Source organism: Furipterus horrens, unplaced genomic scaffold (assembly GCF_987537825.1).
Source record: "Furipterus horrens unplaced genomic scaffold, mFurHor1.1.pri manual_scaffold_3, whole genome shotgun sequence".
NCBI lineage: Eukaryota > Metazoa > Chordata > Mammalia > Chiroptera > Furipteridae > Furipterus > Furipterus horrens.
The window spans coordinates 102,689,123-102,714,928 of record NW_028327173.1 but is presented as its reverse complement, the minus strand read 5'-3'; the positions used below and the strand labels follow the sequence as shown (position 1 = coordinate 102,714,928).

The window sequence follows — 25,806 nt, the reverse complement described above, 5'->3', positions numbered from 1 at the left end:
CCATTTCCCATTCCCCATTCTCCAATCCCATCCCCATCACCATTCCCCTTGCTCCTACAGGCCCTTGAGTTGGCCCAGGAGCTGCATCTCCCTCTACCCACCTTCCCCCTCTTTCCCTCAATAAAACTACTGCCTGATCCCACAGTGGTCTCCGGGTGATTTCTCAGAGCAAGGCTGCCCTGACAGAGTCCAGATAAAGTCTGGGTCTGCAAGGTAAAGTCCCTGGTAGCTTCAGAGGCAGCTAGAGCGGCATAATCAAAGCAGCAGCATGCCTGCTTTCTTACTAGCCGAGGCCACATGGCTGAATCCTAACTACAAACTGCACAGCTACTTCTCACATGGCTGCTACAACCTGCTGTTGCATCATGCTCTTCCAACGTACTTCTTCTATTGTGCTTCTTCTCATGGCAGACCAAAGGGCCTTCTCATCCTTTCAAACAGCATGACCCTTCTCCCTTATGACTGGCTCCTTTCCTTCTGGCTCACCTCTTCAGGAAAAGGCTCAGCTACCTCATTTTCATTGATATGCAAAGTATCTTAAAAGCTATATTATTTCCTTCCCCCATCCACAAAACCGCGGGCCGTGTGGACTTTTGGGGACCTTGTTTCATTAATACCACGAAAATAAATATGTATAGCTTAAGAAGGCTGTTAGAATTAACTATTTATGGGTGGCAACATATGCAAACTGCTGATGCACTAAGTAACTGCCAAAGCCAGGGATGAGGGCCTAGGGCAAGAAGGTACAACAAAATCATGAGCAAAACAAGAGAGTTTGTTCAACAAAGTTTGAAAAAGATAATCCTCATACCCTCACCCCTACCCCCAAAATGGAAATAGTACTCAGCTCATGGGGTTGGGAGGATATATGTAATAATGCAACCACTACAATCCTTGCCATAGTGAATACACTTCAGCATTTGGTAGTATTCAATTACAAATCCTCATAAAAATATATCTTGAAATCTTTAATATTTGCAAAGATCTTTAAAGATTACTAGGCCACTAAAAAAGTAAAAATATGTCCAAAGAAGTTAAAAACTCCTCAGATTCCCTTTAGTTTTAAAAATATATACATTATAGAAAATTTTAGAGCTATTTTTTCATGATTGGTAAATACAATTGAAAGGCATTTCATGCTATTTTAAGATTGAGTATACAGACAGAATTTACAATTGCTAAAAAAAAAAAAGAAAGAAAGAAATAGATGTACAGTAGTCACCCCCCTTATCCATGGTTTCGCTCCATGGTTTCAGTTCCCATGGTCAACCAGTTTGAAAATATTAAATGGAAAATTCCAGAAGTAATTCTTAAGTTTTATATTGCATACTGTGTTGAGTAAATTATGAAATCTCACACAATCCTGCTCCATCCTGTACAGGATGTGAATCATCCCTTTATCCAGTGTATCCAGACTGTATAAGCTACCCATCTGTTATTCACTTAGTAGCATCTCAGTTATAAGATCAACAGTATTGCAGTGCTTGTGTTCAGTAACCCATATTTTATACCATAATGGTCCCAAAGTTCAAGCAAGAGTAGTGATGATGGCAGTTTAGATACGCCAAAGAGAAGCTGTAAAATGCTTCCTTTGTAAGTGGAAAGGGTGTATGTATAAGAAAAAATACCCTAACATAGATAGGGTTCAGTAACTAACCACAATTTCAGAAATCTAATTGGGATCCTGGAATATATATACTGAGAAAATGGGGGAACTATTGTAAATGTAACAAAACATATGTAGGACTGTATGCGGAAAACTGCATAATGGTGATAAAAAAAATATCAAAGAAAGTATTAAGAAATAGAGAAATAATGTCCATAAGTTGGAAGACTCATCATAGTAGAGATATCAATTCTCCCTAAATTGATATACAGATTTTATGTAATTTCTGTAAAAATCCCAGCAAAATTCTTTGTGACATATATAAGACTAATCTAAAATTTATAATTAAAGGCAAAGGAACTAGAACAACAAAAACAAATCTTGAAAAATAAATAAAGTGAGAGGAAGCAGTCTACAATATTTCAAGATTTATTATTTAGTTATAGGAATCAAGGCTGTGCTAATCGAAAACCCTGAAATAGAGCCACAAAAATATGCTCAACAGGTTTTTAACAAAAGTGCAAAAGCAATCCAAAGAGGGCAGATAGCCTTTTTGACAAATGGTGCTGGAACATCTCTAGGCCACCAAAAAAAAAAACAAAAAAACCTTCGACCGAGGTCTTACACCTTATATAAAAATTTACTCAGTATGGATCAAAACATAAACTGGAAAACTTTTAGAAGAAAAACATAAGAGAATACTTTTGGGATATACAGTCGGTCAAAAAACTCTTAGACTTAACAACAAAAGTACAATAAATAAGAGGAAGACTTAAAAAAAGATTTTATAAAATCAAAACTTTTGCTCTGCAAAAGTTTTTATTAAGATGAAAAAAACCACAGAGAACACATTTGCAAATCACATATTAAGGACTAATATTTAAAATATATCTTTAAAAATAAAACCCTCTAAAACCAACAATTTTAAAAATCCAATTGGAAATAGGCAATGACATTGCACTGGAGAACATATGCAGATGGCAAATAAGCCCATGAATAGATAAATGTTTAATATCATTAACTGTTACAGAAACACAAGCTAAACCCACAATAAATCACTATATACCTATCAAAATGTCTAAATGAAAAACAGGAATTCCAAATGCTGGTGAGGATGCCGAGAACCTGATCTCTCATACATTGCTGATGGGAATGGAAAATGTGCAAAAACTCTAGGAAACAGATTAGTAGTTTCTTATAAATCTTTATCCAGCTACTATGTAGCTGAGCAACTGTACTGCTGGGAACTTACCCCACGGGAGCGAAGACTCTTATTTTCATTATGTTATATTATATATCACTGTGCATAAGTGTTTATAGCAGTTTTATTCATAATAGCCCAACAATGGAAACAACCTAGATGTCCTTCAAATTGTGGTACATCCATACAATGGAATGCTACTCAGCAATTAAAAGGAACAAACTAATGATTCATGCAACAACCTGGATGAATCTCCAGAGAATCTTGCTGAGTGGAAAAAATCCAATCCCAAAAGGTTAAGCACTATGTGATTCCGTTATATAAGTCATGAAATGACAAAAGCATACAAATGAAGAACAGATTAGTAGTTGTTTGAGGTTAAGGAGAAGGTGGGGTGGAAATGAAGTGGGTGTAGGTATAAAAAGGATCTTTACAGTGACAGGGAGTTCTCTATCTTCACAATATCAATGTCAATGTCCTGGTTGTGGTCTTGGTATTGTACTATGGTTTTGCAAATGTTATTATTGAAGAAAGCTGAATAAAGGGCACAGGGATCTCTATTGCATGTGTATCTACAATAATCTCAACATGAAAAGTTTAATTAGAAAATAAATAAAGGTAGCTTTATTACTATATTGCAAAATAAGTGTAGCAATTGACAAGAAATCCAACACCAATTAAATGAAATGCTCTCTTCAGCCCAAGTTTAATTCTGAAAATTACAATTGTTATCATAGGTAGTTAGCTAGTTATTAATAAAGGAAGAAAAGGGTATCAGACATTAATAAGCATAATCAACCAGGGAGCATAAGCCTGCTTGCTTCCCCAGGAAGCTATAGCATTTATAGACTCATTCACACACTCCAGGAAATTGCCACCAAGATGGAACTGAAAGGAAATCTCCCCAGACAGAACACTACTAATACCTGATTGGCGGTGGGGGTGGAGCAGGGGGAGATAAGCACATGCTCAATTAAAGTCAAAATAGCACAGGGGAAGGTGCTTGACCATAGAGGCCTGTCAGTCTAACCTGGGAAAGGGATCAAATGGCTAGGGGGTGGAACCATCAGAAGCCCATGAAAGCTTGGTACATTGATTGGTTATTTTGAAAAAGCACCTGGTCAATCCCAGGCCAGAAGTAATATAACCCAGCTTAATAAAGAAACTTTGTCTCTCTCTCACCTGGGAACATGCACTGGCTCTCATTAGCTCACGAATGCAGGTGGAACAGCTTTGAGGCCCACAGCCATGAGGACTCCAAATACAAACCCCAGCAGTGCAGATGGGAATAGCACAAAGCTACCTAGACTGGGATTCAGATCACTTAGCACCTGCCTGCAGGCTCCAACGGACTAAGCTTTAATATGAAACAGAAACCCTGGACACTGGCCTTTGTTTTGGTCTTGTTGAAGACAAGGTTGGACTTTTTCAATGGCAGGACTGACAGAGATGGAACACAGGGGTGGTCTTTTCTTTTTTTAAAATTCTCACTAAAGGAAATATTTTTCATTGCGTTTTAGAGAAAGAGGAAGGGAGAAAGGGAAACATCCCTGCAAGAGAGAAACATCAATCAGTTGCCTGCCTCCCTTAGGCACCCATACTGGGATTGTACACGCCCATACCAGGGATCAAACACACAACATCCCGCCCCTCCCCACCGCCTCCCACCCCGCAAGTGCCCAGACTGGAATCCAACGCGCAATCTTCCAGTTACGGGGAGATGCTCCAAACAACTAAGCCACATGGTCCAGGGCCATGGGCAGTCTTCTATTTCCACCCAAATAAATATTGCCACACCACATCTCCAATGCGTGGGTCCATGAAATGCTTTCCTCCCATCCCCTGAAAGAGCCTCACTTCCACCAGCAACACTATGAACCAAAGTTTATAAAACACATTTTCCTCACCCACACATGCACACAAACATGTTAACTATAACGAGGCAGTCCAGATAGAAAAAAGTGAGACTCCTCTAAATAGATCAGGGTAGAAAGAAACCTGGGCTGACTCAGGGCTGTCCAAGTTCTATCACAGAAACTGGCTGTATATCTTTAGGCACACCTAACCTCTCAGGCTACAATCTGAAGTCTGTTCCTACAACAGAAACCGGAGATTGCTTAGACCAGTTCTCAAACTTTTTGGTCTCAGGTCCCCAAAAAGGTTTTGTTTGCAAGTTTTACAACCACTGATATGTATGGTATTAGATATTAAAACAAAACAAAAATTAAATGACAAGTATGCACAGAGAAACATTCCATCGGCCCTGCGGTGAGGTCACTCTACATCATGTAGCCTCTGAAAAACTCAATGTATACTCATAAGGGAATGAGTATGAAGAAGGCAAATAGCACTGCGACCACACTTTGAGAATTGCTGGCTTATCAAATGAGATATATAAAACTGATCCGAAAGGTATAAAACACTGGACAAATCAGTCACACGTGTTATTTTAATGCATAAGGGTGCAAAGGCAAAAAGAAAAATGGGGCGGGGGACAGGAGGAGGAGGCTCAGTCTTACGCAGGCTGTCGTGGACGAGCGCACAGCTGGTTTAAACGAGGGAGTGAACCGGCGGGACCTCAGCGAGTAGTCAGGGAAAGGAACACAACTGTAAAAGGTCACTACAGTTGTATTAACTGGCTCTGTACGTCCAAAACCATTATGAAAACGATGGACCCACGATCACTGATCCAGATTTAAATTTCGGCAAAGACAAGAAGCCACGCAAGCCGCTCCTGCCGTGCGCTGAGAGCTGGGGCCCCCCTGCGTGCCAGGTAGGGGCCGCCCGCCAGTGCCCCGCGGATGCCCTTTTGTCGGACAGGCAGGCGAAGGAGCCCGAGAGGACCGTGGAGGGCGGGTCCCTGCCAACGCCGCCGCCGGGGTCGGACGCGGCCGGGACCGGATACCCGCCACAGTTCTAGCGGGAGGAAGTTACGTTGGGACCCCAGGAACGACCAGGCGTAGGTCCTCGGAGTCAAGCCCTGGGGAAGGGTCTCTCGGACTCACCAGGTGCCGCGCCTCCTCAAAGGTCATGCTTCCGGGCGGGAGCTGAGCTAAGCGGGCTGAGGGCCAGCGGAACGAACGATCTCAGCCAAGCCCGGAGCTACGAGTCCCAGCGCAGAGCCAAGGGGCCGAGTAGGGCTTAACGCACCGGGCGTGCCCAGCGCGGGCCAGAGGCGGTGCAGCAAGAGGGGCCGACTTCCCCCCACCCCCGGGAAGGGGCGGGGCCGAGCCTGGTGGCCTTAGCGACGCGGCTGCGAGCAAGGGTCTCGCAGGAGTGTGCTCTACCTTTCTCGGGCACCCCGGGGAAAGGTGGCTGGAGGACGCTGGGAAAATAAGGGAGACGACGCGAGCACATACGGCCTGCGCCCCTCGGCCACGAGAAAGCTGCCAGTGCGGTCGGCGCGAGGGCCGGAAGTAGGCGGGGCTTGGAGGTCCCGGCTGGCGCGCCGCTGGCTGGAGCCGAGATTGCGGCCGATGCTGGGACCGGAAGCAGGTGGGGCCCGGCCGTCGAGGGAGTGTTTGCGCCGGGCGCGGCCCTGCGAGGCGGAGGCTGTGGCGGTAGGTCCAGCCACAGACTGCAGGTGTGGAGCTTGAAAAACCCGCACCTGGGAGCCGCCCGCGATGGGACCGGGTTGAACCTCCCGGCCGCCCCCAGCCGAGGGAGCCGCGCGACCGCGGATGGAGGGCCCAGCGGAGCTCGATCCCGAGGCGGTGCTGCGCTTCCTCACGGAGCGCGGGGGCCGGGTCCGGCGCTCCGAGCTGGTGCAGCACTTCTCGGGCGCCCTGGGCAGCGAGCCGGAGCAGCGCGCCCGCTTTAAGGACCTAGTCAACAGCGTGGCCACCGTGCGCACCGACCCCGCCGACGGCTGCAGGTACGTGCACCTCAAGAAGAAGTTCTGCGAAGGCCCACCGCCGTCCGAGGCTGCCACCCGCCGGGACCTGCCCTGCATCTTGGTGACTGCAGAGCCCGAGCCCCGCGGCGGGGCCCCAGAGGGAACCGACGGCCCGCCTACAGGCAAGGGGAGCAGCCTGTGCCCCAAGGCGGCGCCCCCGGGTACGGTCTGCGAGCCCGGAGAAAGGGAGCCCTCGGCTGCCAGGCTTGGGCCGCCCAGCTTGTCGCACGACAGCCGGAGCGGGCCGCCCCCGAGCGGCGGGCCCGGTAGGAGGAACTCGCAGCGCGACGCTCAGCCTCTGTCGCCCAGCGAGGACCTAGAGCCCCAGCTCCGCGGCTGCGAAGAGGCGGACGTGGGGAGCTCGCCCGGGGGGACCACCACTCCGAGGTCTTCTCGCCAGAACCTCCGAGGTCTCGTGATGAGCAGCTCCCCGCAACTAAAGAGAAGCGTCTGTCCTGGGGGCAGCAGCCCCGGGAGCTTGTCGGGGGGCGGACGCGGAAGAGGCGGGGCCGATTCGGACAGCGCATCCATCGCCTCGTCGTCCGCAGAGGAGGAGAGCAGCGGCGGGGGCGCGGTGGCCCTGGACCCTTTGGAGCACGCGTGGATGCTCTCAGCCTCGGACGGCAAGTGGGACAGCCTGGAAGCGCTGCTCACCTGCGAGCCCGGCCTGCTGGCTAAGCGGGACTTCATCACCGGCTTCACCTGCTTGCACTGGGCCGCCAAGCAGGGTCGGCAGGAGCTCCTGGCCATGCTGGTCAGCTTCGCCAACAAACACCAGCTGCCAGTGAACATCAATGCCAGGACAAGCGGAGGCTACACCGCCCTGCACTTGGCAGCCATGCATGGGCACGTGGAGGTGGTGAAGTTGCTTGTGGGGGCCTACGACGCAGATGTGGACGTCAGGGACTACAGTGGGAAGAAGGCCTCACAGTACCTGAGTCAGAGCATTGCTGAGGAAATCAAGAACCTGGTGGGAGCCCTGGACGAGGACGACGGGGAGAGCGCCGCCGGCACCGGAGGTGGGCGCTGGAGTCTTTCAAAGGTGCTCCCCTCGCACCTCATCACCTATAAACTCTCTCAGGTCCTGGAGGATGGGGGGGATCATCACCACCACCACTACCACGTGGCTGAGGGTTGGGCTGGAGGCAAAGCAAAGGACCCAGGTCGCAAAGCTTCAGGCAGCTCCAGTGGGCGAATAAAACCCAGACTCAACAAAATCCACTTCCGAACCCAGATCATACACACCACACCCTCTTTAAGAGACCTGGAGCAGCCACTGGAGGAAGGGGAGCAGGAAGAAGAGGATCGCTCTCATAAAGGCCACGTATCCTCCTTCAAATTGAGACCGAAGTCCAATGTATTCGGGTAAAAATATTTCTTTTTAGAAAATTCTAAGTTTTATTTGTCTCGCGAAATAGAATACTGGGTTGTAAGCAAGTAAGTGAGACCAGAAAAGATTTAGGCCAAATTATACATTCTTATTTGGGAGGTTGGAATGGGTCAGGGACATTTCCCCTAAGTGTTCTGGGTGAGGTGGTTTTCCAAGTGATTCATCAAATCTTGACCTAGTGTTCTTTTCCCTGTGCTATCCTTCTGCCCTGGAGTCCCTGTTTGTGAGAACTACAAGTGTATCTAAAATTGGGGGTACAGAATTGATGACTGAGACTTTCTTTGATTTAACCATTACTGGATGTAAAGTAAGGAATATTGTATTTTTATGTATAGGTTTTTGAAAGTAGTTACTATTCCAAAAACAACAGCAAATGCAAATTGTAATGAAACTTAGTATTAAGTGGGAACAAAACTACATACTGCCCTGTAGTTTTTACTAATTGCATTTGCTTTTTAAGGTATTACTATTATGGAAGGTCAGGTAAGAGTTGAAATGGGAAAATACTAATTAGAGAATAATATGAGTAAAAAGGGGAATCCTGTTGGTATCCTATTTGTATTATAAGTAGTGTTCAACTTTTTTTTTCTTTTAAGCAATTTCAGGTTTAATCACTGAGCTCAATAAATAGGTAACATTCATTTTTTAGTTAATCTGTAGTATGCTTTCCTCTTTACTATCTTATACCACTGCACTCAATATTAAGGTACATTATTAATAACTACACACATTTTTATTTAAAGAAAAGATCTTTAATAATCTGTGGTACTTTTACGTAAAATATTGCATCCAGTTCTGATTCTCACTATCTTGTTTTGCTATCTAAAAATTAAATTTGCCGAAGTTTTTATTCTGGGGTTATATGACCATTGGGTCTATTTGACATGACCCTATTTCGTGGTGCTTAGAATTGAATTGCCTACAGAAACTTTCTGGTTTAGATTATTAGCAAAAATTGGCATAAATTTAAGTGAGCCCTGTGCTTCTGTGAAATAATCACTAAATTAATGACTCACTTAAGGTACACTTTTTGTTCTAATAAAACACGCTTATAGTCTGTGTTTTGTAGCAGTATTTTGTAAAAGTTTAAAGTACTAAATCCTTTCAATTTTTTGTTGTTTCCTTCAATCTTACAGATGTACAGTGAAGTTACTGAAAAGCTGGTTAGTAAATCTACCCAGTTAAAAGTAGCACTTTATTAAAGAGAACAGAAGAGATGTTACTATTTCTATATTTAAATGCCGCTGGCCATTGCATTCTTTTGCATATAAATAACAAATACTGTTCATTAAAATTAAAGACTTAATGTGGTTCTTAATTACATTCCATTCAAATATATTAGTGTGAATGTTTTACAATTATGGTAAAATTTAACTCACCAGCATATTAAATCTATTTTGTAACAAGATTCAAAGCATCTTTTGAGAGAGACTAATTCCAACAAGTCCTTCTCCTTTGCTCTTTTTGGTTTTGTAGATGTTGAAACAAGTAACTGCGGCCTGTAGAGATTAAGGGGTGAAGAGGTGAATGAATTCAGTATATGAATTGCACACAACTGCAGTCCTTATAGAGGTCTTTGATTTTTAATTTCCCAAGTCATAGAAATTTGTAACAAGTTTGTCAGACCTCTCTAGATTGTATTTGTTTAAAGAGTAATGAAACAAATTTACATAAGATATAAACTGTTAGTCATTTATGTGCCTTTATTTTTGTTTTAGGATTATGGAAATGGGCTATGTACATTTGAGAAGCACTTTTTCCATGCATGTGGGTGAAAAACAATCTAATTTTGTGTAAATTAAAAACAGTTTCCTTGAAGGTAAAAACAAACATTTCTTCTGAGCTGTGTGCGCATCACCTGTATCTGGTGCAGATTATGCTATAACTTTGCACCAATAATCTTCCCTTTCACTGACATGTAAAGCTAAAATTAACTATTAAAGAGTAGCCACTTCTGAACCATTTAAACATTCTGTTAAACAGTATTAATCTCTTAAATGTGTATGTTACTAATTACACAAAATCTATAATTTGCTAGATCTTTAGAGATTAGCCGATACTTCATTTAACTTGATGTTCACACTAAAGATTTTATTTTTCTGATAAAATTTAAATTTTCAAAAATCATTCCTGAGGGAAACTACTTGTAGCATTCCTTGCCATGATATGCTTGTGTAGCATTTTCAGCTACTTAACTCTATTCCTCTTATTTTTCAATTTCCAAATAGAGATTATAAAGAGCAAATGATTTGTGTAATTTGATATTTGTAGAGTTGTATTTACTGTTAATGGAAATTGTGTCACTTAGATGTTTGTTGATATGAAACTGGTTAGAAAACTCAAGCATGTACATTATTGCTTATAGGTACATTTGAAACTGATGAATGTATGTCACAATTCTCTTCACATTTATGATATATAAAATGCAGCTAACTTATATAACTTGAAAATCTGGTACTACTTTATTCATGCCTGAAATCTTGGAGTCCAGGATGCCTTACCTCTTATTTTTTTAAATATGTAAAACTTTGGGAGTTTAGAATGTAAGGTTTACTTTGTCAAAATAAAAGGTCCACACTAGATTTTTTTTTCTCTGTATTGTCTTAAATCTCTCGTCCTTTATCATGTTTTACGGTTCACACATGCTTTTTCACGTTTCAATTTATTTGATCTCTTTCATATCCCTTAAAGTTACTTGCCATATATTCTTAATTTACATATAAGGAAATGAAGGTTGATAGCTGTTCAGGGTCAGGAAGTAAATGGCAGTTAGTAAAATCTTAAGATTGAGTGTATTTTCACATTATCGTTTCTGTACTTCAAATGGCCAAATTTTGACAGAACTATGGTAGTTTGGCACCAGTGATGGACAAATCAACTTACCGAGAAGGTAGTACCTCCACCACTGCCTTAAAAAAAGAAAAACCTATGGCTCCTGCATGCACCATCTACCTACCATGAACCATCCCTACCCAAACTGAATCTTCAGAAAGGTTTGGGGAATGCCTTTTTTTATCTTCTTCAGTATCCAACAAGTATTGGACATTAATGAATTCGTTTCTTCATCAAGGCTGCCTTTGATCTTTATTTTAGCAAAATGTACTATCAGATGGCAGAGGGATGTGAGACTTGTAATTTTTCTCCATTGTTTTCTCTTGGGAAAACCCTGTTAGGATCGCTGCTGGGTTATTTTGTTACTACTATTGATTTATGGCAATTTATAAAATAATTTTCACTATAACAAGTTACTAGATAAGTCTAGTTTCTGTTCCTAAAATGACTTTTTTCCTTAGAAGTGTGTATCTTGAAAGGTTTTATTGTGCAGTGCATTTAAAGATATCTTTGTGATTTTTCCTTGTAAAGAATAATTTTTTTTATTTTCTGAATAAATAGCATTATTTAGAGCTTCTTGTAAGTTTAAAGTGAATACTCTGTAAACCATTGTTCCTTCAATGATGAGTCAAATTTTTATGAAATACTTAGTATTAGAATACTGAAAGATGACACTTGTGAACTTATTTTTCAAGATAAACCAGTAGAGTTGTTTATATCACACTATCCCCTTTTTTCCCTCTGAAGAACATCACTTTCATGTTACCATACTATTTTCCCCCTAATCTTCTCTTACATGTGAGTTTCATCTCAGGAAGTGCCTTTTTCAGTTAATAAATTGCCTATTTTTCCACATTTATTGATGAATATGTGACAAGTGCTGCCACTCCTGCATAATGCCTGGCTTGTTGAAGGTAGTCAATGAGTGATTTTTTTTCTGTAAATGGAAAACTAACAAAACATTCTGTAAAGTTTTGCATCATATGGGTAATTTCAACAATGTGCATTCATGCCAAGTGAATAGAGATATTTTTCATACACTGTGACTCCTGGCTGCCAAACAACCACTTCATCTGCAACCCAGCCAAAAGAACAATCTATTCCAATCCTGGAGGGAAAAATCGGCTTTATTAAGATTTATTTTGTGAGCAATTTAAGAGATCTTCAAGCATAAACTTGACATAAAAAAGGTTTACCTTACAAATTGACTCAAGTACATAATCTCTAGGATAATCTTATGTTACATTCTTAGTTTTTAATTTCCAAATTAAGATTTTAAAGAGCAAATCATTTGTGTTATTTGTCAAGTTGTATTTAGCATTAATTGAAATAATGTTAGTTACTTAGATGTTTGTTGATGTGATACTGGTTAGAAAACCCAAGTTTTCTGGCTTTAAATATTCTGAGTACAATATCATATACAAATGACTGCTTACTTTGTGAAACTCCAAAGAGCAAAAGAATAGGAGATATAGTTTAGTTTAGCTTAGAGGACTTTCTAATCGTCATTTTAAACATGCCATGAAGAGTGTCTCATGAGGTAGAACACTCAACCTTTGGAAATAATTGGTCAGAGGTTATGTGAGCACCTGAAAAGTTACAATAGATTCATTGAGAAAAGGTGAAAATGTCTTGGTGTGTCACCTGTTACCTGGCCAAAAAGTGTCCAGTTCACCAAATGTTCAGTAGTACTCCTTAGCCAGAGGACTTCCAAATTTACTTTCACTTGATTGCAGCCTTCTTTCTTATAGACCCAGACTAATTTCTTTGAGGCCTTCCTTGCTAACTGGCCATAGATCAGTCTGAACAATAAATTAATTTAAATGTTTCTGTTTGAGATATTTTCCTGGTGAACAAATGTCATTTATAATGTCACCAAACAGGCAACTGGTATACACAAAACAATTTTGCTTAACAAAATCAATTTTGTTATTAATATGGATAAAGCTAATGTTTGGCACACTATCTCCTGAAGTGAAGCTAGTAACTTTGAAAATTCCACATCGTTTATGATTTTTTCCCTAATTTCATGTAATTGCATGTTTCCTATAAGATAAGAACTAAGGATGAATTTTTTTAATGTGAACTAACAACCCCCAACCCCCACCCCCAAAAAGGAAGAAAACTGAGCATAAAGCCATATTCCCCTTGTTGGTATCCAAATAGATGTGTAATTAAGAATGCCAAGCAATGGAATAAGAACCTCTTCTGTATTTATTTATGTTCCTTCCACATTGTTGGGAAGAAATAAAAACCTGCTAACAGTTATCCATACTTCCCAGAAATTGTATATGTGACAGTGTTTACAAAAAGAAGTTTTTATTCCTGATAATATAAATGTTACTGAGCCCTGTTGTTTAGCATTATGTATTTTCTCTCTTAGAATAGACTTAAGTGATCAAATGAGCGTTTCAAGCAAAATCCAGGGTAGAAGTACCCTAGGAAGCCACTCTTAATGGAGAAAGTCTATCAAGACCCTCAGTCACTTTTCTATTAAGATAAACATAATGGAAATTGACATGCAGGTCAAGACTGTGTGTTGCCACAGTTATACCTATTTGATTGACAAGTCAATGCTGATAATACCAAGTTTCACAAAGGGTATACTGTAGATCCACAAAAATCTCTTTATTAATTGCAGGTAGAAGTATAAGTAGGTACAAGTACTTTGGAAAACAGTTTGGCAACTGTAAGACAAACATTCATGTTGTCTACGTCCCAGCGATTTCACCCAAGAGAAATTCCTTCACGTGTCCAAGAAATTTTGTAGTCACCCACTGAGAAAACGTGGTATACTCATATTCTGAACTATTAAAAAGCAATCAAAATAAGTTCCCCCGAAATCATATGCTGTAAAATACCCTTTTTATGAAATTAAAGGTGATTGAAATGAAAAATACGTTATTTTTTAAATTGCCTGTAGATGAAATCAAACTAAATAAAAAGGAAAGAAACAGGATAATGACTAGGGTTTGGGATGCTGGTTATCCTGGAGGGGAGGCAGGTTGGAGGATGGGATGGGGGAGGGAGTAAGAGAAATATATGCCCATGTTTTCTCCAAACACCAGGCTTCACTTAGTTGAAAAGAAAAAATTATAGAGTGGAAACCTGTAAGAGAAATGACTGATTCCTTCCCTTCTAGCCACATCACCCTAGCAAGTAAACCTGACTATCTGGCCTCTAAGGAAAGTTATTTCACTGTTTTAGCTCATAAGCACCCAAATCTTGCCTCTATTCCAGCCACACACACTTGGAGAGCTACCGTGAGGTGGAGGAGGTCTGGAGAAGGTGTGAAGAGAACACACATGCATGGTGCAGGGCACAGATAAGGCCCTGGATAACCTACTTTGCAACTTTCAATTATGAGTGAACAGGCCTGGACCCCAGCAGACAGGATGGCCATGTCTGGTCTATAAGCCAAGATTCAGATCAGAAGCAGAGACAAGAAAGTGCTGAGAGGCAGGAGGAATGGCAGACCAAAGTTTTCCAGAAGGCCAAACTGGATCCATTCTTACCAAAGGTTTAGCCAAAACCATCCTGACTTAAAATGAAGTTAACCAGAGAAGTAGGATTGTTTAAGCTTTTCTTTTTTTTTAAACACAACTTTATGCTATTCTGATCAGAGCACCTGGAAATGCCTGTTTGAATACTCTTCTGGGTCTCTAAGAAACTGAGTTTAATAGTCTACAAATGTAATTAAGCATCCTTGAAATTTGTCCAGAATTTTCAGATATGATAAATGTGATCTTCAGTTTTGTTTAGCTCTTTTGGGCTCTGACCACTATGGCTTGGTTGGACAATTTCCTACAAAGCAAAGGGCCGCTGGTTCAATTTCCGGTCAGGGCATGTGGCTGGGTTTTGAGTTCGATGTCTGGTTGGGGTGTGTGCAAGAGGCAACTAATCCATGTTTTTCTCACATCGGTGTTTCTCGCCCTCTTTCTCCTTCCCTTCACCTTTCTCTAAGAAATAAATAAAATCCCTTCATTAATGAAATCCAAGTGAATAGCATAAAAGAATTACAGTCCATTTGGGCTGCTATAACAGAATACCATAAACTAGGTGACTTATAATTGCACATTTAATAGAGGCTGGGAAGTCCAAGATCAAGTAGTTGGCAGAATCAATGTCTGATGAGAGCCTGCTTCCTGGTTCATAGGCATGCATCCCTTTGCTGTGTCCTCACCTGGCAGAAGAAGCAAGGGAGCTCTCTGGGGCCTCATTATCAGGTACTAATCCCATTCACGAGGGCTCTCTCCACCCTCATGACCTAATCACCTCCAAAGGTCCCACCTCCTCCTAACACCATCACAATGGAGATTAGGTTTCAATATATGATTTTGGGGGTGACACAAACATTGAGTCCAAAGGTAAGCTGTTTAATTCTCCCAACTCCCCTCTGCGTTCAATTCTGGTATCTCCATTTCATTGATGGGGAAATGAAGTGTAGAAACTGGTTATTTGACCAAACTCAAAAAGCTCGTTGTTGGCACAGCCTGGCCTTGAACTATGGCAGCTTGGCTCTAGGGTTTGTGGTAAGCACTAGGCTATGCCACTTCTCTAGTAACATTAAATAGAGTCAACTGACAGTAATCTTATAAGGCTACCAACTAGTTTTGTAGGAATGATGTAGAAAATTCATGGTCCGTGTATAGGAGACCAAACAAAAATGACAGACAAGCACTTAATGGTTGAGAGAGACGCACAGGAATAGATTAGAACTGGAATTTTCAGCGTTTGTTTTTTTCCATCTCACCTAAAGTGGGTTTCCTTAGCTCAGAAAGATGGACTTGCTAAAGTGTATAGGGTATAGTTATGTTTCTATTTCTAGGCTCACCATCCTTCTTCCCATCCTCCACCCACCTTGTCTGAGCACTTAGGCACTCAGGCCCCCTTCCACATAAACATGAGATTGAAGGTCAACCTGAAAGAGAACCAGCAACACAGCATCCACTTTCTTACTATAAATTTATAAATTTGTAACACTAAATCTGAATTCTGATAACTTACCTTGGAATAGGCAGAAGCTTACCTTTGCTCTATTAAAAAGGGTGATATTTGAGTTTTTAAGAACAGAATCTTTAAGGACATTGTCTCATTGTTTGCAAATTATTCTTAAAAATAAGTCACTTTCTGCTACTGATACTCAGTTAACTATGCTTGTGCTTCAAATGAATAAAAATTTAATTATTACATTAAAATTTTAATTTAATTATTAACTTTTCATATAAAATGTTTCCTCGTGGATTGAAACAAATGACAGTATAGAAACAGTGAAAAGTAAAAGTTACTCACTTATCCTCTATTTACATTCCCCAGCATAACTCCAGCTAATGGTTCCTTCTACACTTAGGATTATTTGACTTTAATTTAAAATAATTTATTCACTTTTTGCTGGGTTATACCTAATGCAGATATTGAAGAAGTGAAAAACAGCTAGTATTTAGATTCTCATCCAAAGGACATCTTAAGCATAAAGCTTCTGATGTGAAAGTGGGACTTGTTACAATGTGGGTTCCCCGGGAAACTTCACTCAGACTCTGGCTCCATCTCACTGTACCCCCTGCCAGGCTACTGCATATCCTTCCCCAGAGAGAGATTTGCAAATAAAAAGCTGACCATGCCACCCCTGGCCTGAGACTAACAGAAAGGCTTTTTCAATCTCTCAGCCTACTCTCTACTTTCCGACCTCATCTCCCCTGACTTACCTCCCACCCCTTAACCCTGCACCATTCTTTGGATACACCAGACTCCTTGGGTTTCACAGAACACACAGTGCCCTTTCCAGCCTCTGCCCCTCTCCAATCTGTGCAGATGGCTGGAACTCACTTTCCTGTCACTGCCTGGAAATCCCCGGTCCCTTCCTCCTTGGTTACCACCCCTACAGCCCTCGACCAGCTGACCATGTTCTCTGCTTTGCCCAGGTGAGTGTCCCTGTCTCATCTACCCCTGGTTTTCTTGTCCACCGTCTGTTCCTCAGGCCCAGCCAACCTGAGGGGTGCTTGCTCTAAGGAGCTCTTAAAGACTGGGAGATAATGGCTCTTCTTGCCAGCTACCCCTCCCCCCACAGTCAGTACTTTGACCACCCCACCCCCCCGACCCCCAGCTTTTAGATCTCTAAGAAGGGGGACATCTGGAGCTGTTTCTACTCAAAACCTAGAGTGGCCCAGGTGGATAGCTTCTGGCAGGTAAGTCTGGTATCTGTATGGGTAATGTTATTTGTTTAAAAGCTATTGCGCCCTGATTACCTTTCCCAATGTCTTACCCCAAAAACCTATGTGTTCCTTTGAAACAGAACCCACGGGCTGTTTAGTTATGAGGGGGGCTCAATTGCCTGCCGCCAAAAAGCATAACTCCCACTACCAGAGTTTGGTGAAAAGGAAAGTGTTTATTTAAAGGTTTTACAGATTCGGGATAATGGCAGGTTTCTGCCATTAAGTCCCACTCCCTTTAAAACACCCACAAGCATATAGTCCTGCCTCCCCCTGCCAAACCAGGCCAGTTTCAGAACACGCCAGTCAGGGGTACTGTCTTTCAAAAAAGCAGAAGTCCACAGCCCAGCATTCCTGGTCCCCGCTCACATCTCCTGGCAGCTCCCGTTCATCCATGCTCGATTGAGGAGGTTCCTCCTGTGTTGCAGTGTTCTTCAGCCCTTAATTCAGAACCACGTGACACCTCTTACACACCTGACCTCAAGGCATGCTGTTGGGGTGCCTATGCTCTCTTTCAAACCATGTGGCTCCTTCTCATCTAAATGACTGCCACCTTATTTTAAAACCCTGACTGCGGGCTGTGATGCAGTCAGTGTGGTGACTGGTCCTGGCTACATGCAGCATCTCACACAGGTCCCATAAGCTCTTTTGTCACCGTTCTATGGTCCAAAGCGCTCCCATTTCCATGGCTCATGGAGTGGCCATAGTTATTTGCATAACTAAGAAACTAGATATCTCTCAGGAAAATGGCTGTGCTCCACTGAGTCCCATCCCCCATATTCTGAGGCTTCAGTCCTCTCTCTTGAACCTTGATTAAGGAATCCTGAACACACACTGTGGGAAGTTCCTTCCAGGTGAAGTAATCAAGCACTAAAAATACCAACTTTGGAGCCAAAATCAATCTCCCAAAAGGACTTCATAAAGAAGATTGTAAATTTGAGTGAAGAGAGGAAGAGAGAAGATAAAAAGAGGACACAAGGACAGCCTTAGCTGGGGGTCTGGACACACACAATGAAAGGCATGGTCTCAAGGGTCCTGGGCAACACTGCGAAGGAAGGGAGTGGCTAGACAAGTTTCTTCTGCTGTCATCTTTGTGCCAGTTTAATTATTCAAAAAGATGATGGTTGCTTTCTGTGCACTGTAGGGATAGTCATGCCCTGTTTGTCTGTAGGGTCCATGAGGCCAGGGGCTGGGCTGCCTTGTCACATTCTACACCCAGTGCTTTGTACATGGTAACTGCTTAGTCAGAATGTGTTCTAAAGAGGCCATGGGAACATGGATGGTGGTCTGAGAATGAGACAAAAATAAATGCCATGGCCCAGCCCATCATACAAAACTGTTTTGAGGTAACCTCCACTCGGGATGCTCCAGGGAGGGTTAGTGGTAGACAAGCCTATGAGAGCAGGTAGGGGCCATCTCTTAGAATGTTTTGAATGCCAGGCTGTGAAGTTTATCCATACTCTGGTGAGTTTTTGGAGCAGGACGGCAACATGATGCATATTATATTTTAAGAAAAGTTGATCTCTCACACTCAATTGCTTTTATTATTCTGAGCAGCTTTCTGAAACATGACATATAATTTCAGCCAACCTTGCCCATTTCAGAAACATTACTTCAACCTCTTAGACTCTGCTTCTTCAGGTTTCCAGCTGAAATCACCTGGGCAGTTTCTGGAGGTCTGCTCTTTTCCTTCCTTTGGGGAGGTAGTAAGTATTGCCCAGGTGTGTGTGATTATTATGATAATTGCTGCAGATTCTCCCTGTGTCCTCCGGGTCTCTCACTCCCTTTGGTTACACACAGAAAATCTACTTATTCAGATTTGGGTTACATTAATATTAAGCTCAACTAATCATAAAGAGATATTTTGGTAAGCAAATAAAAAGAATAAAGGAGTATTTAAGGGAAACATTGCTAGGAGAGGACTTTAAACCACCACAACAGGCCTTTCATTCCAGGCTAATGCTATCATTATTGTGCAATAGTGAAGAGAGAATTCCTGAACTGAGTGGAAAGTTGGACAGGATAAACTTGGAGGTCATTTTAAGTAGACCATTCCGTGATATAGATGCTTATTCTCATGTCCCAGAAACCTAGCTGCAGGTCGCTCTCAGCATTCATTACCTCTGGAACCTATGATGAAGCAAAAATTTGTCAACCTAGTTTGTGTTTACTAAACAGAAATTAATTACACCTCTAACATCTTATAATTCAGAAGTTTCATCAATTCATGTTGTTCTGACCCCCAGTCAGTAACTTATTATAGTATTAAAAAGATTTATTTAAATATAACTGAGTCATGAAAAATGTAGGTTCTTTATTTTCTCCTTGAAAGTGACCACTATCTCCTGATTACTGGAAAATTGATCTGATATTTACATGCCATTTAAACTTAGGCTTACTGTGTATTTTGAGTTTCAATAGTTCTTAGCTGTTTTGACATTCAAAAGATATATCATGTGGATGGTTTAAAATACTGTAAACACATAACATGTTTAGTTAAGTCCAGTGTCGTCCTGACCACTGTGGCTCAGCTGGGTGGGCGTAGTCCCATGAAGCAAAAGGTCGCCAGTTCAAGTCCCTGTCAGGGCATATGCCTGGGTTGCAGGTTCAGATCCCAGTTGGTGCATGTTGGAGAGGCAACAGTTTGATTTTTCTCTCTCACATCGTTGTTTCTCTCATTCTGTCTCTCTCTCCCTTCTCCTTTCTCTGAAAATAAATAAATAAAATATTTTTTAAAAATTTTTCCAAAAAAGAAAAGAAGTCCAGTGTCAAAATTTCTTTTTCTTTTTCTCTCAGCATATCAGGCTGTTTCCTCTTCTAAAATCATGGGTATACACCCAGAGCTTCCACTGGGTAAATTAAATGCTTTCAGATTTTAATTAAAAATTAATAAATAAGAACAAAATAATTAAAATGCCTTTCAGAAACTGATAGATCATGCATTCCAAACACTAGAAAGGATATAAACTATCTGGATAACTAAGTTACTTAGTCAATATATTTATTAATGAATCCTGTACCTAACAAATTGTAAATGTGTATATTTTCCAGTATACACAACAATTTTATTAACAGTAACTACTTACAGGTCATAGTGGAAGTCTCAACAAATTTTAAAAAATCAGGGTTATACAAATGAATTCACTTACCACAGGCAATTAAATTAGATCAATGATAATAGTTTTTTCTAAAAAATAATTTTTTGAAACTCTAAAATTGTGTTTCTAAAATGCTAAAGAGTTTTTAAAATCACATCTATTTTTAAATATTTTCATTTTATTTTTTTCCATTACCATTTAGTCTCTTTATATACTCTCCCCTCCTCAATCACTCCACTGCTGTCCATGTTCATGAGTCCTCCTTGCTTTTTGCTCAATCATTCTACCCCACAACCTTCCCCGCCTTAGCTATCATCCTGCTCTCTATCTATGCGTCTCTCCATTTTGTGTGTTAGTTCAGTTTGCTCATTAGATTCCACATATGGTGAAATCATATGGTATTTGTCTTTCTCTGACTGGCTTATTTCACCTAGCATAATGTTCTCCATGTCAATCCATACTGTCACAAATGGTAAGATTTTCTTTTTTATGGCTGAGTAGTATTCCATTGTGTAAATGTCCCATAGTTGTTTTATCCACTCATCTACTGATGGACACTTAATGGCTGCTGAAGAGATAACATACTGGGTCTAGAAGTGAATTGCATTGAAAGTAGTGACTACACTATATCAAATTGTATGATGCATCTAAAGTGATATTTGACCTGAATTAATCACCTTAAAGAAATTAATTTTAAAAAGATTGAAAATAAGTCGGTTGATCACTCAAATCAAACCAAAAATAAAAAATATATAGTAAACTTAAAAATGGGGGTAAAAAATACAAAAGCAATATTGCAACTTATACTAATAATTTGACTCTAATATTAAATAGATAATGGTTTGGGAAAAAAAGACTTGAAATATAAAATCTTTAAAAACCAAATAACCACAAAAGAAATTCAATTATTAATTAGAAGTTATCCATTCTCAATACTATACTCTCTCAAACAAAATACACCACGAATAGATACTTTCTGTCATATACTATTACTAAGAATATAAAAAGAAACATTCACTTTGTAAGTTTAATGTAATCTTGACACCGAAAAAATCAAACTAGTAAAGTACAAGAAAAAAAAATTATAGACTGATTTCACTTATTAATCTTGATAATAGCATATAAAAATCAGCAAATTCAAATAAAGTTCTCTCCCCAGCAATGGAAGGATGATTCAAAATCAGAAACTCTGTTTAACATAATATACAACTTTTTTATCCATTCACCTACTTATGGCATTTGAGTTGCTTCCAAATTATGGCTATTGTAAATAACACTACCATATGCATAGGAGTGCATATATTCTTTCAAATAAGGGTTTCATGTTTCTTCAGATATATTCCCAGAAGTGGAATTGCTTGGCCTAAAACAATTCCATTTTTTAAAGTATATTTTATTGATTAGGCTGTTATAGTTGTCCAAATTTCTTTTCCCTTTGCTCCCCTCTGCCCAGTACCCCTCTTCCCTCCAGCAATCCCTCCCCTCTTAGCTCATGTCCATGGGTCATGCATGTAAGTTCTTTGGCTTCATCGTTTCCTATATTATTCTTAACATCCCCCTGTCTATTTTGTACCAACCAATTATGCTTCTTAATCCCTGCACCATTTCCCCATTTCTCACCCTTCCACCTCCCAGCTGATAACCCTCCAAATTATCCCCTTACCTATGATTCTGTTCTTATTCAGGTTGTTTGCTTAGTTTGTTTTTGTTTTTATTTTTTAGATTCTGTTGTTGATAGTTGTGAGTTTGTTGTCATTTTAATGTTCATAGTTTTGATCTTCTTATTTTTTTTTAAATAAGTCCCTTTAACATTTCATATAATAATGGCTCGGTGACAACAAACTCGTTTAGGTTTACCTTATCTGGGAAGCACTTTAACTGCCCTTCCATCTAAATGATAGTTTTGTTGGATAGAGTAGTCTTGGTTGTAGGTCCTTGCTTTTCATCACTTTTAATACTTCTTATCAGCCTCTTCTTGTCTGTAAAGTATCTTCTGAGAAATCAGCTGATAGTCTTATGGAAACACCTTTGTAAGTGACTCTCTTCTCTTGCTGCTTTAAGATTCTCTCTTTATCTTGAACCTTTGGCATTTTAATTATGATGTATCTTGGTGTGGTCCTCTTTGAGTCTAGCTTGTTTGGGAATCTCTGTGCTTCCTGTACTTGTATGTCTATTTCCTTTGCCAAATTAAGGAAGTTTTCCTTCATTAGTTTTTCATATAAGTTTTCAATTTCTTGCTCTTCCTCTTTTCCTTCTGGTTCCCCTATGATTCAGGTGCTGGCACGTTTAAAGTTGTCCCAGGGGTTCCTAAGCCTCTCTTCATTTTTTATCAATTCTTGTTTCTTCATTCTATACTGATTGACTGTTTATTTCTTCTTTATGTTCCAATTCATTGATTTGAGCCCTAGCTTCTTTCTCTTAGCTTCTTTCTCTTCACCATTGGTTTCATGTGGATTTTCCTTTGTTTCACTTAGCTTATCCTCCACTTCTTCCCTTATGCATTTGCCATATTCAAGCACATCTGTTAAGTCAGTGAGCATCGTTATCACCAGTGTTTTGAACTATGTGTATGTTAAGTTGGCTATCTCTTTGTTGCTTAGTTCTCCCACTGGAACCTTGATCTGCTCCCTCTTTGGGGTCATACTTCTCTGTCTCCTCCATTTGACAGCCTCCTGTGTTTGCCTCTGTGTCTTAGTAGAGCTGTCACACCTGTTACATTGTAAGGGGCTGAACCTTATGCATTCATCAGTACCGGGTGACCCCTTTCACCACATTATGTGCTGTATGTGGGGGTGGGGTCTGAGAGAGAACAATGTCGCTTGCTCAGCACTCAGCGCTCTTCCCATCACTTCACCTACTTCCTGTATGGGACTGGCACCCCTCTAGCTGTTGCCCTGGTTGTGGTTCCCAGTGTGGGTGGGTTTGTGGATGTTCTAGAACTCTGGGGGCCTTCTAAACAAATGCACTCTTCTGAGAGACCAGCAGTTTGTTCCCAGCCTCCAGCGGTATTCACAGTCAGAAGCAATGAGGCTTTATTTTCCCCGGCGCTGGAACCATGAGCTCTGTGGCCTGGTCTGGGGCTGGGATCATTCCCCAGGTGTTCCTCCTGACATTTATAATGTATGACTACACTTTCTGCTGGCTGGCCACAGCCTCTGCCTTACTGCTGCCACTGCTGCCGCCACTGACACCACACTGCGTCCTCTCTGCTCAGGCTCCACCCCTCCTACCCGTCTGGATGAGTATTATTTCTTTATGTCTCTGTTTGTTGGACTTCCATACAGTCCTATTTTCTGGTAGTTCTGGTTGCTTTAGTTTTGAGGTAGTTGTATTCCTTCTTATGGTTGTGGAGGGAGGTGAAGTGTGTCTACCTATGCCTCCATCTTGACTGGAACTCCCATTATTAATTTTTTAAGAATGTTCACACTGTTTTTCATAGTGGCTGCACCAATCTGCATTTCCACAAACAGTGCACAAGGCTTTCCTTTTCTCCACATCCTCGCCCACACATGTTTGTTGATTTATTGATGATAGTCATTCTGACGGGTTTGAGGTGATATCTCATTATGGTTTTAATTTGCATTTTTTGATGATTAGTGATATTGAGGATCTTTTCATATGTGTGTTGGCCACTTGTATGTCTTCCTTTGACAAGTGTCTATTTAGGTCTTCTGCCTACCTTTTCGTTTTTTAAAATCCTCACCCAAGGATGTGTTTATTGATTTGAGGTGGGGGGGAGAGAAAGAAACATTGATGAAAGAGAGAAATATCAATGATTTGTCTCCCATACACACCCCAACCAGGGATTAAACCCACAACCTAGGTATGTGCCCTGATCAGGAATTGAACCCCAAAACTTTTGATGTACAGGACAATACTCCAACCAACTGAACCATTCAGCTAGAGCCTTCTGCCCACTTTTTAATTGGGTTGTTTGTTTTTCTGATGTTGAGTTGTCTCAATTCTTTATAAGTGTTGGATATTAACCCCTTATCAGATATATCATTCGTGAATATTTTCTCCCATTCAGTAGGTTATCTTTTTGTTTTTTTAATGTTTTCCTTTGCTCTACCAAAACTTTTTAGTTTGATGTAATCCCATTTGTTTATTTTTTTTCTTTTGTTTCCCTTGCCTGAGGAGAACCTATAGAAATTTCTTCTGTTCTTGTAATAAATACCCTTTGCCTTCCCTCCTCCTAATCATAACACTATTTTGATTTCTGCCTGAATCGGTGCTTCTAGAATAGCTTTTTTTTTCCCCCTAATAAATGTTGTTGTCTCTCACTTTTTAGCCATTTATTTTTATGTTAACAGGATCCTCTCAGATCTTACATATGTGCATCCTTGATAATAAAACCAAATTTATAAGTATAGCCATTTCCTTCTGAGGACAGCCTGTGGAGAATTCTGCCCTCAACCCTTGGGCCTGTCCTAACTCCAGGTGGCTAGTGTTAGAACTGAATTACAGTGCACCTAGCTGTTGTCAGATCCATGTGGGTGGAAACAGAATGTATTATCTATTCAATACTTGATGCCCAGGATAAAATACACAATTATTATTTCATTTTATTTTCTCTGCAAATTCCTTTGGGGTCCAAAATCTTATACATTTCCATAAATGTTGTTACTCACTTGCTATTGTGCTCTATGGAAAATGGTTTTGCAGAAATGTGGTAGGCAAAAGCTTGACAGGAAATAGAAGGCACAGTTGGCTGTAATTTTTTTAAAAAGAATTTTGGGTAAAGAAACTATTCTAGAAAGACTAGACAAAACTAAGGGAACCAGCAGGGAAGACTGAGGCCCATAAGAAAGCTGTTACTGTCCTGAAGTCTGAGATGTTGCCAGTACCTGTTGATAGAGAGCTATGCAGTAGGGGCTATGATAAGACCTGGCATCCCGGAAGGATGCATCCCCTGTGGAACCACAGCCAAATGTGAAGAGCAATGCCAGTCTCTCTCTTCTACATTACTTCTCAGTTGGATGGAACTGAAAGTAAAATTAAAAAGGAAACCCAGATGATTTGTCTTCCAGTTAAAGAATGACTCTTACAGCAAATGGATGATAATGTCAATGTAAGAAACACCCAAACAAGTAAGAATTTTTATGAGTTTATTTGAGCCAAACTGGCAATTGCTGAGAAGCAAAACCTCAATGAGCTAAGGCTCCAGAGAATGCCACTTTTGCATTTTATTTCATGCATTGCAATCAAAAGAGGAGGCATAAGTGGGTCTCATGAAATCCATTGGCAATAGATTTAGGGAGGCAGGAGGAAGCAAAACTGGGAGAGGGGTACCACTGGGATTGGATAAAAAGTAAAATGACAGACACTTTTACACAGGTGGGTACAGGATAGATAACAGTCAACAATTAACATAATAATAACAACGAGGGGATTTGTGGTCTCCCCCAGGTGTGGTGCCTGTGCTTTAAGGGGTCCAGAAAAAGGAAATTTGACATTCCGAAGGTATGTTATTGGAGATGCAAAAATACAAGACAGTCTTTGTTAAGGTAAAGACTGACTTTTATTAGGGAAAAATACCAGGTTAAGACATGACTACCCACCATGAATTGCTTTT

At 40.8% G+C, this 25,806-nt stretch overlaps 2 protein-coding genes across 3 annotated transcripts in view; one reads left to right on the top strand and one right to left on the bottom strand.

Annotated features, from left to right (window-relative positions):
* Nucleotides 1–6,161, bottom strand: part of SEPTIN10 (septin 10) — a 74,369-nt gene extending 68,208 nt beyond the window's left edge. Inside the window, exon 1 of the mRNA XM_090269932.1 lies at nucleotides 5,813–6,161. Within this exon, the coding sequence (XP_090126058.1) occupies nucleotides 5,813–5,839 (27 nt within the window). The 5' untranslated portion in view covers nucleotides 5,840–6,161. The remainder of the gene's footprint in view (nucleotides 1–5,812) is intronic.
* SOWAHC (sosondowah ankyrin repeat domain family member C) lies at nucleotides 5,932–9,603 on the top strand. Of its 2 annotated transcripts, XM_090269930.1 has the most exons (2): nucleotides 5,932–8,067; nucleotides 9,229–9,603. In XM_090269930.1, the coding sequence occupies exons 1-2, from the start codon at nucleotides 6,488–6,490 to the stop codon at nucleotides 9,275–9,277; spliced, it is 1,629 nt and encodes a 542-aa protein (XP_090126056.1). In that variant the 5' UTR covers nucleotides 5,932–6,487; the 3' UTR covers nucleotides 9,278–9,603. The 2 variants fall into 2 exon arrangements, with proteins under 2 accessions (XP_090126056.1, XP_090126057.1); XM_090269931.1 differs by lacking the exon at nucleotides 9,229–9,603 and having other exon boundaries at nucleotides 5,934–9,094.
* The last annotated feature ends 16,203 nt before the right edge of the window (nucleotides 9,604–25,806 follow it).